Below are 14677 nucleotides of genomic sequence, written 5' to 3'. Positions count from 1 at the left end.
CCTTTGAGAGGTTGGGACCCATCCTTTAAAAAGAGCACACAGTGCCACCTAAAGAACAGAAGCAGATTAACAGCCACTAGGCGTGATGATGGATGACTATGATAATTCTGGGTTGGGGCAGGGCAGCTACAGTACTATGCAAAAGTTTTAGTCATGTGTGAAAAAATACTGAAAAGTAAGAATGCTTTCAAAAATATACATGTTTATAGATTATATTTATCAATTAACAAAATGCAAAGTGAGTGAACAGAAGAAATATCTACATCAAATCAATATTTGGTTTGACCCCCCTTTGCCTTCAAAACAGCATCAATTCTTGTAGGTACACTTACACACAGTTTTTCAAGGAACTCGGCAGTTAGGTTTGCCCAAATATCTTGGAGAACTAACCACAGTTCTTCTGTGGATTTAGGCAGCCTCAGGTGCTTCTCTCTCTTCATGTAATCCCAGACAGACTCGATGACGTTGAGATCACGGCTCTGTGGGGGCCATACAATCACTTCCAGGAATCCTTGTTCTTCTTTACGCTGAAGATAGTTCTTAATTACTTTTGCTGTATGTTTGGGGTTGTTGTCATGCTGCAGAATATATTTGGGGCCAATCAGATGCCTCCCTGGTGGTATTGCATGATGGATCTGCCTGTACTTCTCAGCTTTGAGGAGACCATTGATTCTAACCAAATACACAACTTCATTTGCAGAAATGCAGCCCCAAACTTGCAAGGAACCTCTACCATGCTTCACTTTTGCCTGCAGACATGTACTGCTGTCATGTACTGCTGTCCAGCCCTTCGGCGAACAAACTGCCTTCTGCTACAGCCAAATAGTGCATCAGTCCAGCATTTTTTCACACCTGCCAAAAACTTTTGCACAGTACTGTATGTCTGTAGGAGATACTGTGAGGTCATGACACAGCTGCACTTCTCCTCCCCATTCCCTCTCTCCCCTCTCTCTCTCTCCATGCAGTGAAGATAAGTGCTGATGTGTCTATTCACAGAGACGCCGCAAGGCTCCAGTCTAGAGCAGCTTGTGCTGCTAATGCATGCCTCACAGCTCCTACAGCACTGAGAGAGAGAAAGGAGGAGGGGAGAAAGAAAGGAGAGGGAGAAGGAGAAGGATTGATAGAGAGGAGAGCAGAAGGAAGACCACCCTCATTAGGCAACCACATCTCTGTGAGCCTACCATGAACCGTCCCACACACACCATGGGAAGCCAACCAATCAGAGCGTTCGCATCCTTGATCTATCCTCCTTCGTGCAACTGCTCATACACACACAGTTGAGAGCAGTAGCAGCAGCATCCGTGGAGGAGAGGTACTGTAGGAATGTACGTTACCCACAGACCACCTGACCTGAGCCGCAAACAACCTCTTTACTGGAGTTGTACAGGAAATACTTTAACATTTTTATCAACCATATGGAATTCAATGCAGAAGGTGAGGGTCGGATGTTGTGTTTTCAATTTTTACTTTGATGGCTATAATGAAAGCAATCAAGTCACTCAACCTTAATTCTTTGGACTTAATTCTTTGGGATGAGGGTTTTTTTGTTTCTCAGATGACCAGCCTACTAAGACGTTTCCTGTCTACGTTTAGACATCACTTTTTATGCTGGCATGAGACTTGAGCTGTCTTTTTTTAGAGCTTGGGTGTGTTGTGTGAGAGGGGACGTGGTGATTGTACGTGTGGAGGCCGGGAGGAGGACATAGCAGGCCAGTAGTGTTGTGACAGACTGAGGCTGAGAGAGGGACACAGTGGGACAGAGAGCAGAGCGGGCGAGGCCATGAGAGCCAGGAGAAGGGACAGGATGGTGTCTGTCTGTTCACCATGCACAAAAACAAGGTCAGGTTCTTTGTCTTGATTCTTATCAAGTTTTTACCTATAGTTTATTAAGTATTGTAAAATTAGTCTATTCTGCTTTTGCTTCTACAGTATTTCCTCTGTTAATGGAATGTGGTCTCTTCATATGAGGTTAAGAAATGTAATTTTATGTGTATAAAAGTGCAGTACTCTTTTCTACTTTTCTTTTTCTAAGTGAGTAGTGTGTAAAACTGCTGTGTTAAAGGTCCAAAGCAGCCGTTTTTATCTCAATATCAAATCATTTCTGGGTAACATTTAAGTGCCTTACTGTGATTATTTTCAATTAAAATGGTCAAAAATAAACAAAAATAGCTTCTTAGCAAAGAGCAATTTCTCATTCAAGAATTTAGCAAGGGCTGTACGGGGGGGGGGGGGGGGTCTGAGTGGGGAGGGGAAAACTGAAAACTAGCTGTTATTGGCAGAGAAGTTTGGAACTGTCTTTCTTAATGGTGTATTAAAAAATGTACCGCCTGGTGATGTCACCAGGTAGGCCAAAATCCCATCCCACCAGAACAGGCTAAAATTTCAGGTGGTCTTTTCAAACAGTTCTTATACTAAAAGGGCATTATCATCATGTTCACAATATATAAAACACAGGAAAATCACCTGTTTGACTGCACTGGGCCTTTAAGACGTTTTCTTTCTGCTGATGATGACATTGACTTCGCTAATCTTTTTGTTAAATGCGTTTTGTTTCGATATCCAATGAACCTCCTGCAGCTGTTTCAACGGCCCCAGTGTCCTTCCCTAAGCACTTCATAACAAACATAATACAGTATGTGTAATTTGATCGATTGTTACAACACTTATCTATGTAACATAATGAGATCAACACTCCTGTTAGCAGACAGTAGCATAAATCACTACAGAACATTAGACAATTATAGATGTTTATAATGGTTTAAGACCTCCAGTGGAGTATAGGGATTTCCCAGGCGGCTTGATGGCCTTCCAAATCTGTACTGGGATCTGTGCTCCCCAGTCGGCTCCATTACGGGTAATTTGGCTAGATTTATGTTCCCTGTAAAGCTGAGAACCCAGTGCGGCCTGCAGGCACTACCTGTAACCCCACAGTGATGAATACCCGACAGGTAATTTTCTACTATCCTTGCATAACTCTGTCTCTTTTTAATTACTGTGAATGATTGTCCCTAATGAGCACATAGAGGGCTATTAGGAGAAGTCCATGTCAGTCTGCCATTACTGCAATGTAATGAGAGGATGAAAGGATTGACCATTTACTGTGAGAGAGGTAGAAGAGTGATTGCCATCTAAATGCTCTATATCAAACACTTCCCATTAAAATGGGTCACTTGCTTTAGTTTTCACCTCTTGTAGAATTGATGGAATATGATATGATAATTCTAGAGGTAGTGGATTGGTCCAAGTTAACCAGTTTACCAAGAGGGGTTTCTCTGACACACATAATAATATATGTGTCTTGGTTCTTAGGTAGATTTTTTTTAGACTAAGATTTACCACCTCGATGTCCCCACATCGAGGCTGATTTATTATACACACAAACACACCCAGTCAGACAGTCTATCAGTCACAGTCTCACATGGTTTAAACAGCTCCTGCTACATGCTGGGTGGGTATCTGTCTCACCTGAGATCTCCCTACACAGGTGACGCTAGTTACCCAGCTAGTCATTCAGTGGTCCCAACTGGTGTATTAATGATATATATGGCTGGTTCTCTATGTCTCTCAGCTCTGTCACCAATAGGGAACTAACTGTACATTTTGTACTAAGGTTTTCCCCTCACTGATCCATCCTTACACATCCATTAGACCATGTGTCTGCAGACAGGCAGGTAGAACTGAACCTGAGCTGCTGTGATGTGCTGACTAATCATCAGACCTCTGGTGACTGGCTGTAATTCTGTTAAGATCATTAGTGAGGCCTCCCGGGTGGCGCAGTGGTTAAGGGCGCTGTACTGCAGCGCCAGCTGTGCCACCAGAGACTCTGGGTTTGCGCCCAGGCTCTGTCGTAACCGGCCACGACCGAGAGGTCCGTGGGGCGACGCACAATTGGCATAGTGTCGTCCGGGTTAGGGAGGGTTTGGCCGGTAGGGATATCTCATTGTGCACCAGCGACTCCTGTGGCGGTCCGGGCGCAGTGCACGCTAACCAAGGTTGGCAGGTGCACGGTGTTTCCTCCGACACATTGGTGTGGCTGGCTTCCGGGTTGGATGCACGCTGTGTTAAGAAGCAGTGCGGCTTGGTTGGGTTGTGTATCGGAGGACACATGACTTTCAACCTTCGTCTCTCCCAAGCCCGTACGGGAGTTGTAGCGATGAGACAAGATAGTAGCTACTAACAATTGGATACCACGAAATTGGGGAGAAAAAGGGGGTAAAAAAAAAAGATCATTAGTGAATCTATCCTGCTGCTTAGGCACTGTAAAAGCATGTATCTCACCATCAGAAGCCAAGCTACTGAATGCTAATTGTATTGCTTACCGGCACTCATGTACCGGTCGGTACATGTCCACAGGGTGTACACACAATATGTCATTATGGGCAGAGCCCATCTGTCTAATACACAGTTAGGTAATTAAGTTAGATCCTTAATTGTGGAGTAGCAGTGGGCTGGTGATGAAAACACTGCAGGCCCACGTGGGTAACATACCAGGGATACTGCAGAACTACAGAGAACTGTCGACTGGCAGATGTGTTCAAAGGGGACATGCAGATCCCTCGTTTTCTAGGAGTTCTCTCCCAGACTTCATAAATCAAGAGGTGTAATCTGTATCCTATCTGTCCAGATGTGATTGATTTTCCCAAGCTGGCCTAAAAGTTCCATGTATTATTAATTCTGGGGCGGTCCACCTCTAGCCCAGGGGTGGGGAGATATGAAGCACCCTGGTTCAACGTCACCCCTCTGAGCCCTTAATTACCCCAAAGGGGCCAGCTCTCTGAGGGCGTTGGTCTCTCTCACTCTGCGTACTCATGGGATGAAAGCCCTAGAGGTCTGGCACTTATCAAAGGATGATCAGAGGGAAATGTGAGGGTCTGGAGGGACAGATAAACCAAAGCAGATGGTAGAATATGTCGTCTGTGTTGAAGCCACCAATTTAACAATACCTCTCAGGAAAATTTTGCCAAATTGTGATTTTTGTCAACAACAAAAAATCTGCTGAATGAATTCACCTCCAAATAACTAGAGGGTTTGATGGAAAATAATCAGCCAGCCATGCTCAGAGAACTACTTTAATGGGTGCCGGGAAGCCCACTTTCACACATAAGTGAGAAAGTGTAAAGTTATGAGTCTGCCTAGTGAGTGGAATCCAGTAATGTAAGACTCTCACCCTCTGAGGATATGAATTGATAGAACGAACTAAAGGCCACCGAACAAAGTGATTAATGGGAGATGTGGGCGCAGCGCCTCATGTTGAGTCACTGGTGATAGTGATGGATGGAAGAGAGAGAGAGAGAAAGGCCTGGATGGATGAGCCACCGGCCTCCCACACACATCACTCCATGGCCTTGGGTGATTGTTTTGTCTGTGTTCCCTGTAGTCAGTGGGCACTGGAGAGAGGCAGGGCTTTCCACCATATGGTCTTAATTTTTCACACATCCCTTGGTAACCCAATAGCCCTAAATGAGTTAGGTTAGGATAACTCTATTATTTTGATATAAGTAGATATCACAGAGTTGGCTCTATTATTATAATCTGAATGAAGCCTGTCTGTGTCTCTTATGCCATTATCCACACACACTCTTTATAATAATATAGCAGGAACAGAGCACACATCATCCTCAGCTGTTAAAGAGCATGCCGCTCCTTTATCATGTTGAGCAAAGCCAGACAGGGACAATGTTCATATCCTCAGGCGTCTGCTAGCCTGGGCCTCCTTAAATAATGGGGGTTCTGCTGTATGTTATTCCTCAGAGGACCAGGTATACAGATACTGACTCACCGCCAGTGGGCTGTTGTGAACTGACAGAAATCTCATTGTGCTCCCACCCCCGCCCAGCGGCATACTGGGAGCTAGGTATCATGGTTATTCGCCTGTGTGCCTACCCATGTCCCGTTTCCTCAGCCATATTAAAGTCTCACACCTTCTTCTCTACCGATAGGCCAAGCAGAGGAAGTGGAAGAATCTGATATGGAGACCACAAAGGTAGGATATACTGTATTCACTAAACAGACACAAGTACTGTAGTTTGTTTAAAAACACTCAAATCAAAGCCTTCAATATTGTACCATTCATACTGTACTGCTTATAATGTATATCCTACCCAGATGAAACACTTCACTCAGCTGTAACCATATTCAGGAATACCACAAGAGGTGTCTGTCTGTCTGTCTGTCTGTCTGTCTGTCTGTCTGTCTGTCTGTCTGTCTGTCTGTCTGTCTGTCTGTCTGTCTGTCTGTCTGTCTGTCTGTCTGTCTGTCTGTCTGTCTGTCTGTCTGTCTGTCTGTCTGTCTGTCTGTCTGTCTGTCTGTCTGTCTGTCTGTCTGTCTGTCTGTCTGTCTGTCTGTCTGTCTGTCTGTCTGTCTGTCTGTCTGTCTGTCTGTCTGTCTGTCTGTCTGTCTGTCTGTCTGTCTGTCTGTCTGTCTGTCTGTCTGTCTGTCTGTCTGTCTGTCTGTCTGTCTGTCTGTCTGTCTGTCTGTCTGTCTGTCTGTCTGTCTGTCTGTCTGTCTGTCTGTCTGTCTGTCTGTCTGTCTGTCTGTCTGTCTGTCTGTCTGTCTGTCTGTCTGTCTGTCTGTCTGTCTGTCTGTCTGTCTGTCTGTCTGTCTGTCTGTCTGTCTGTCTGTCTGTCTGTCTGTCTGTCTGTCTGTCTGTCTGTCTGTCTGTATGTATGTATGTATGTATGTATGTATGTATGTATGAAAACAGCAGGAAAGGTCCACATATGGCCGTCAAACAGCAGGCAAATTACTCCTGACTTTGATAGTGATGCGTCCCATTCATCTCTATTGCAACAGAGTATTCTTTCTGGAGTCTGGAAAAATACCAAATATACAGTTGAAGTCAGAGGTTTACATACACCTTAGCCAAATACATTTAAACTCAGTTTTTCACAATTCCTGACATTTAATCCTAGTAAAAATTCCCTGTCTTAGGTCAGTTAGGATCACCAATTTATTTTAAGAAAGTGAAATGTCAGAATAATAGTAGAGAGAATGATTCATTTCAGCTTTTATTTCTTTCATCACGTTCCTAGTGGGTCAGAAGTTTACATAAACTTAATTAGTATTTGGTAGCATTGCCTTCAAATTGTTTAACTTGGGTCAAGCGTTTCGGGTAGCCTTCCACAAGCTTCCCACAATAAGATGGGTGGATTTTGTCCCATTCCTCCTGACAGAGCTGGTGTAACTAAGTCAGGATTGTAGGCCTCCTTGCTCACACACGCTTTTTCAGTTCTGCCCACAAATTTTTTATAGGATTGAGGTAAGGACTTTGTGATGGCCACTCCAATACCTTGTCTTTGTTGTCCTTAAGCCATTTTGCCACAACTTTGAAAGAATGCTTGGGGTCATTGTCCATTTGGAAGACCATTTGCGACCAAGCTTTAACTTCCTGACTGATGTCTTGAGATGTTGCTTCAATATATCCATGTAATTGTCCTACCTCATGATGCCATCTATTCTGTGAAGTGCAACAGTCCCTCCTGCAGCAAAGCACCCCCACAACATGATGTGCCACCACCGTGCTTCACGGTTGGGATGGTGACCTTCATCTTGTAAGCCCCCCCCCCCCTTTTTCCTCCAAACATAACAATGGTCATTATGGCCAAACGGTTTTATTTCTGTTTCATCAGACCAGAGGACATTTCTCCGAAAAGTATGATCTTTGTCCCCATGTTCAGTTGCAAACTGTAGTCTCACTTTTTTATGGCGGTTTTGGGGCAGTGGCGTCTTCCTTGCTGAGCAGCCTTTCAGGTTGTTGATGTAGGACTAATTTTACTGTGGATATAGATACTTTTGCATCAGTTTCCTCCAGCATCTTCACAAGGTCCTTTGCTGTTCTGGGATATATTTGCACTTTTCGCAACGAAGTACGTTCATCTCTAGGAGACAGAACGCATCTCCTTCCTTAGCGGTATGATGGCTGCGTGGTCCCATGGTGTTTATACTTGCGTACTATTGTTTGTACAGATGAACGTGCTACCTTCAGGCGTTTGGTAATTGCTCCCAAGGATGAACCAGACTTGTGGAGGTCTATAATTTTTTTTCTGAGGTCTTGGCTGATTTCTTTTGATTTTCCCATGATGTCAAGCAAAGAGGCACTGCGTTTGAAGGTAGGCCTTGAAATACATCCACAGGTACACGTCCAATTGACTCAAATGATGTCATTTAGCCTATCAGAAGCTTCTGAAGCCATGACATCATTTTATGGAATTTTCCAAGCTGTTATTAAAGGCACAGTCAACTTAGTGTATGTAAACTTCTGACCCACTGAAATTGTGATACAGTGAATTATAAGTGAAATAATCTGTCTGTAAACAATTGTTGGAAAAATTACTTGTCTCTTGCACAAAGTAGATGTCCTTACCGACTTGCCAAAACTATAGTTTGTTGACAAGAAATGTGCGGAGTGGTTGAAAAACAAGTTTTAATGACATAACTTCTGACTTCAACTGTAAAAATACACAACCGTTCAACAGTTTGGGATCACTTAGAAATGTTCTTGCCTTTGAAAGAAAAGCATTTTTTTTGTCCATTAAAATAACATCAAATTGATCAAAAATACAGTGTAGACATTGTTAATGTAAATGACTATTGTAGCTGGAAACAGCTGATTTTTAATGAAATATCAACATAGGCGTACAGACGCCCATTATCAGCAACCATCACTCCTGTGTTCCAATGGCATGTTGTGTTAGCTAATCCAAGTTTATCATTTTAAAAGGCTAATTGATCATTAGAAAACCCTTTGCAATGAAGTTAGCACAGCTGAAAACTGTTGTTCTGATTAAAGAATAAATAAAACTGGCCTTCTTAAGATGAGTTGAGTATCTGGAGCGTCAGCATTTGTGGGTTCGATTACAGGCTCAAAATAGCCAGAAACAAATAACTTTCTTCTGAAACTTGTCAGTCTATTCTTGTTTTGAGAAATGAAGGCTATTCCATGTGAGAAATTGCCAAGAAACTGAAGATCTCGTACAACACTGTGTACTACTCCCATCACAGAACAGGGCAAACTGTCTCTAACTAGAATAGAAAGAGGAGTGGGAGGCCCTGGTGCACAACTGAACAAGAGGACAAGTACATTAGAGTGTCTAGTTTGAGAAACAGACGCCTCACAGGTCCTCAACTGGCAGCTTCATTGTCAGTTCCCGCGTCAACAGTGAAGAGGCAACTCTGGGATGCTGGCTTTCTAGGCAGAGTTCCTCTGTATAGTGTCTGTGTTATTTTGCTCATTTTAATTTTTTCTTTTTATTGGCCAGTCTGAGATATGGCTTTTTCTTTTCAACTCTGCCTGGAAGGCCAGCATCCCAAAGTCGTCTCTTCACTGTTGACGCGGGAACTATTTCATTAAGCTACCAGTTGAGGACCTGTAAGGCGTCTGTTTCTCAAACGATGCAAATAACTTTATACGGTTGTTTAGCTATGGGGAAGAGGTGTCCTGGGGGGGCAGCCTCGACCTTAACAATACCATCCCCCACCAGGAAACTCAGTGTGGTTTGAAAGGACAAAGGTTTGTAAGGACACAGATGTGGTTGCTTGCCTCCAGTGGTTTGCATCTGAACACAGAGCTATAAACAGATAAGAGGCCTGAAGCTGAAGTTGATCTCACCATGCATGCACATGGGCATTCAGTTGTTATGAGAATAGAGGGTAAAGGTTACGTCATAATGCTGTGACTACACTCAGCAGGCATCACTGTTGTGTACAGTTATATCCATTTGGAAAGGACCTAATACTCCAATGTGCAATTGACTGTTTTACTTTGTATTAAAGAGTAGGGGGAGTATTAATAATGTCAGTCTGGTGCTTGTTGTCTTGACCATATTTTGAATTTATGAAATTATGAGTTTCCCAGCTTTATTAGAAGAATGGCAAAATCAAATTAAATAAAATTGATGGTCACATGCTTCGTAAACAACAGGTGTAGACTAACGATGAAATGCTTATTTACAGGCCCTTCCCAACAATGCAGAGAGAAAAATTTAAAAATAATAACAGGAATATATACACAATGAGTTGGCTCATATGTATAGGTAACTGCCAAAATAAAGGAAACACCAACATAAAGTGTCTTAAATTGGGCGTTGGCCACGAGCCACCAGATCCACCAGAACAGCTTCAATGCTTCTACAAGTGGTTCTACAAAAGGTTCTACAAGTGTCTGGAACTCTATTGGAGGGATGCGACACCATTCTTCCACAAGTAATTCCATCATTTGGTGTTTTGTTGATGGTGGTGGAAAATACTGTCTCAGGCGCTCCAGAATCTCCCATAAGTGTTTGAATGGGTTGATCTCTGGTGACTGACACACACACACACACACACACCCTTTAAACCTCCTATGCTCCTTTGAGACCCCTCTTTCAAAGTCACTTCGTAGCCAAAATAATGGGCAACTGGTTATTTTTCTACATGACCCTAAGCATGATGGGATGTATTAATTGCTTAATTAACTCAAGAACCCCACCTGTGTGGAAGCAACCACTTTCAATATACTTTGTATCCCTCATTTAATACATTGTTTTTGCAGTTACGTGCATGTCCACTGCAATGATGAATAAGTATTGAAGGAGGAAGTCAGGGACAAGTAGTGGGTACAGTACTGTAAATACAATACTGAAGTTACAGACAGGCCTATGAGCATCACCAATGAGGTCACAGCCAAACAAAATCCATACAGAATGTAATAAAATGCTGACTAAACCTGATGAGAGCAGTACACAATCCCCTAGTCCTCAGCACACCATATGACATCACTTCCTGGAACAAGCACAGCTGACACTATTTTTAGCGTTCAGGGCCGCACTTGGGTTGAGTCATTGATATACTGCAATGGTACCGGAGCACATCTCTCACGGAAATGTCTAAACAGTATCCTTCAATTGCTTACAAGCGTCGGTCAATACTGAAGCCACTTTTTCAAAACTCTTCACACAGTCTGCATTACCAACATGCATCTTGACCAAACAGTTACCTCACCTCCCAAACTCACTCAAACCACCAAAACACTTCATACGTCTCAAAATAAGCCTGTTTGACCATAACACTGGCAACAATTCTCACTCAGAAAGCATACATTGTCACTCATAACACACTGATCTAAAAAACACTAACAAGGAGCATTACATAAATGAACTTTTCTCTTTGAAGTTTGAATGATTTTTCACATTCATCAGTATTTCATTATAGAATAAGAATAACATTTTCACTTTATTGACTGTACTGAAGTATATGTAACAAGAATGAATCAGAAATGCAGCCATTTGCTTCAAACCAAATCATCCCGAAGCCGTCCTCTTTTGTCTGTTTGGTAACAAGAATAAAAACAGGACACTTGGTAGGCTTTCAGATGAAATTGCAGTCAGCTGGGTTTGGAATGATTAAATATTCTGCTGAGATTTTCTATATGTTTCAATCTGGTTACTGCAGAAATGCACAACATTTGCCATCATTCTGTTTTGAATGTGTTTTTAACAGTTTTGGAAACAAGTGTGTTAGCATTTGAAAATGTGCTGCAAGTATATCGTTTTGCAGGTGGTGGAGTATGAGAAAAGAGCTAATGGATTTCGGAGAATGTGGTTTGTTCCACATACACTTCTATTTCGCTGACTGTGTGAAGGGTTTTGACAATGTGACTTTAGTTTTGACCAATGCATGTTAGCAATTGAAAAAACTGTAAGGTAAGGGTTAAGGTTAGGGTTGGGGTTTAGGGTAGGGATGTCCCGAGTTTCCCAGATAGCACTAACCCATCTCTTACTGTGGCAGAACACTGCTGCTGTTCACTGCAACCTAAATCTTGTTTGTCACATAATTTGCTACCACTTCCATTTGACCCCACCACGCACAAGGAGAGAAGAAAAACAGAGGTGTGTTGATACCCTGTTGTACTCAAGTCTGTTGTGATCTGTTGTTTCTTTCTCCGTCCGTCATCAGTCAATAGACAAGTGTCTCTTGTTCAGTCAAAGTGACTGAAAACTGTTTGTATTTTTCCTCTAGCTGGCTATGTTAGAGTTGTGTATTGGTTTCTTTTTGCATGATTGAAAACCAGAAGGCATCCAAACAGCCTGTTCCCTGGCCCCGCCCCTCTCCTCTTTTTGTTCTGTGTTAATTGTGTGTGCTGGGGATTTGTTGTGAGAGCCTGTCTATGTTGTGTACGTGTGTGTGTGCATGTGCTTGCGTGGCTGTGACAGTAGGGCCATTACAGCTCTGTGTCTCTACTCATTGGCCATGTGGGGTTGGCGTTTAAAAAAATATATATATATTTAACCTTTATATAACTAGGCAAGTCAGTTAAGAACAAATTCTTATTAACAATGACGGCCTACATCGGCCAAACCCGGACGGCACTGGGCCAATTGTGCTCCGCCCTATGGGACTCCTAATCACGGCCGGTTGTGATACAGCCTGGATTCGAACCAGAATGTTACACTGTTATGCTGAGTTGCATAACAGTGTCATAATAGATGTACTGAGATGACATCATAAATGTAGAGATGTACTAAAACTACACATGAATGTCCTGATCTACAAGACATTGACATTGCTGTTCTTAAAAAATTATGTACATTTCAATAGGACATAACATTTGTATTTCTATTGATACAGTTCTAAATTCCTGTGATAGAGCTGATGATAACTGACACACACCGTTAATAGTCAGTGTTGCTGCTAGTGTAATGCACTCAGTGTTGATGAGAGGGACAGATCTGTCCCAGGGTCAGATCTAGGCTTCCTGACAGGGAAAAGGCTATACAGACACTCCTGACATGCAAACCAATATTTTATTTTATAATTTCTTAAAATTAGGTTACGGTTAGGATTAAGGTAAAGGTCAGGTTAGTGATTTTGCAGGTCAGTGGTCTCCTTATAATCTCTCCCACCTGACAGGCTTCCTCTACTGCAGGGAGCTGTCCATTCAGCAGCACTCTGCTACTGCAATGGACCCTCAGCCTCACAGAGAAACCTCCAAAGAATTCTCCTGTTGCATTCTGTACAGTGCAGAAAAACAGCAAGAGCTGAAATCATCTTAACATCAAAAGATCACTGGATAAAACTAACTAGTCAAAATAAATTAATAAAGTAAGTAGTGACTTTGCCACAACAACGTGCAGAAAACAAGACATAACTGCCCTAAAAACATCACAGACTGTAAAATGGCCACCTGAGCTTCCTCCTCTATGCCCATAGATGCCATTGGCCAATTACATTCATTACTCTGATTACATTGTTAGAGCCACAAGAGGTTTTGCGTCATCATTGGCTACACGGAAGCTGTCTTCACACACAGTCATGGAAACAATAATCACTCATGTCAATTTGTATCCAAAGACTGGGAAAGACAAAATGTGATGTGTCATTGCTGAAAATTCTGCTGGTTTCCAGGAAACATCATGTGGAGTGGAAGATGTGGTCATTTGTGCCACTCTGTTACTGTGTAGCCCAGTGGCTCTCTGGGTATTGTTTTTCTGGGACCTAAAGTATTACTCTCTTTGGTAGTGGTTAATCTTTCTCTTTGGTTGTCCATAAAGGAGCTGGGCATGAGTAAAGTATTATCCTGCTGTGTGAGTTAATCTGAGTCGATGACCCCCTCACTGTTCTATCTTTCTGGATCAGCTATAGCACACAAGGAGGGTCAGGACTGGCACTAAAGCTATAAACAATGTCTTCTGTCCTTGCTTTGTCAAATCAAATCAAATGTTATTGATCGCGTACACATGCAGATGTTCTCGCGGGTGTAGCGAAATGCTTGTGTTCCTAGCTCCAACAGTGCAGTAATACCTAAAAATACACGCAAATCCCCAAAATAAAAAGAAAGGAATGAAGAAATATAGAAATATTAGAACGAGCAGTGTCAGAGTCCGGAATATAAATTAATGAAGTAATATATATATATTATGGTGTGTATAGACAGTATGTTTATAGAAAAGGTGTGTACAGCAGTAGTTATATAGGATGAACCATGATTAGAGTACAGTATATATAAATGAAGTGGGTAAAAAAGTATGTAAACATTATTAAAGTGACCAGTGTTCAATGACTATGTATACTGAACAAAAATATCAACGCAACATGCGACAATTTCAAAGATTTGACTAAGTTACAGGTCATATAAAGAAATCAGTCGATAAATGAATGAATTAGGCCCTAATCTATGGATTTCACATGACTGGGAATACAGGTATGCATCTGTTGGTCACAGATACCTTTAAAAAAGGTAGAGGGGCGTGGATCGGAAACCAGTCAGTATCTGGTGTGACCACCATTTTCCTCTTGCAGCACGACACATCTCCTTCGCATAGAGTTGATCAGGCTGTTGATTGTGGCCTGTGGAATGTTGCCCCACTCCTCTTCAATGGCTGGGTGAAGTCGCTGGATATTGGTGGGAACTGGAACACGCTGCTCAATGGGTGACATGTCTGGTGAGTATGCAGGCCATGGAAGAACTGGGACATTTTCAGCTTCCAGGAATTGTGTACAGATCCTTGTGACATGGGGTGGTGCATTATCATGCTGAAACATGAGGTGATGGCGGCGGATGAATGGCCTCAAGATCTCGTCACGGTATCGCTGTGCATTCAAATTGCAATCGATAAAATGCAATTGTGTTCATTGTCCGTAGCTTATGCCTGCCTATACCATAACCCCACCGCCACCATGGGACACTCAGTTTACAACGTTG

At 42.5% G+C, this 14677-nt stretch overlaps 1 protein-coding gene across 6 annotated transcripts in view; it reads left to right on the top strand.

The window, feature by feature from the left end:
- Nucleotides 1-1303: 1303 nt before the first annotated feature.
- Nucleotides 1304-14677, top strand: part of LOC110507848 (protein Aster-B) — a 72128-nt gene continuing 58754 nt past the window's right edge. For 3 of the 6 annotated variants that reach the window (XM_036965024.1, XM_036965023.1, XM_036965020.1), the window contains exons 1-2: nt 1304-1839; nt 5940-5983. In XM_036965024.1, the coding sequence (XP_036820919.1) occupies nt 1825-1839; nt 5940-5983 (59 nt within the window). In that variant the 5' untranslated portion in view covers nt 1304-1824. The remainder of the gene's footprint in view (nt 1840-5939; nt 5984-14677) is intronic. The other 3 variants (XM_036965027.1, XM_036965022.1, XM_036965021.1) reach the window with 1 other exon arrangement.

The sequence above is a fragment of the Oncorhynchus mykiss genome, chromosome 27 (genome assembly GCF_013265735.2).
Source record: "Oncorhynchus mykiss isolate Arlee chromosome 27, USDA_OmykA_1.1, whole genome shotgun sequence".
NCBI lineage: Eukaryota > Metazoa > Chordata > Actinopteri > Salmoniformes > Salmonidae > Oncorhynchus > Oncorhynchus mykiss.
The sequence above is the reverse complement of the archived record's forward strand: the minus strand, read 5'-3'. Positions and strand labels throughout refer to the sequence as shown.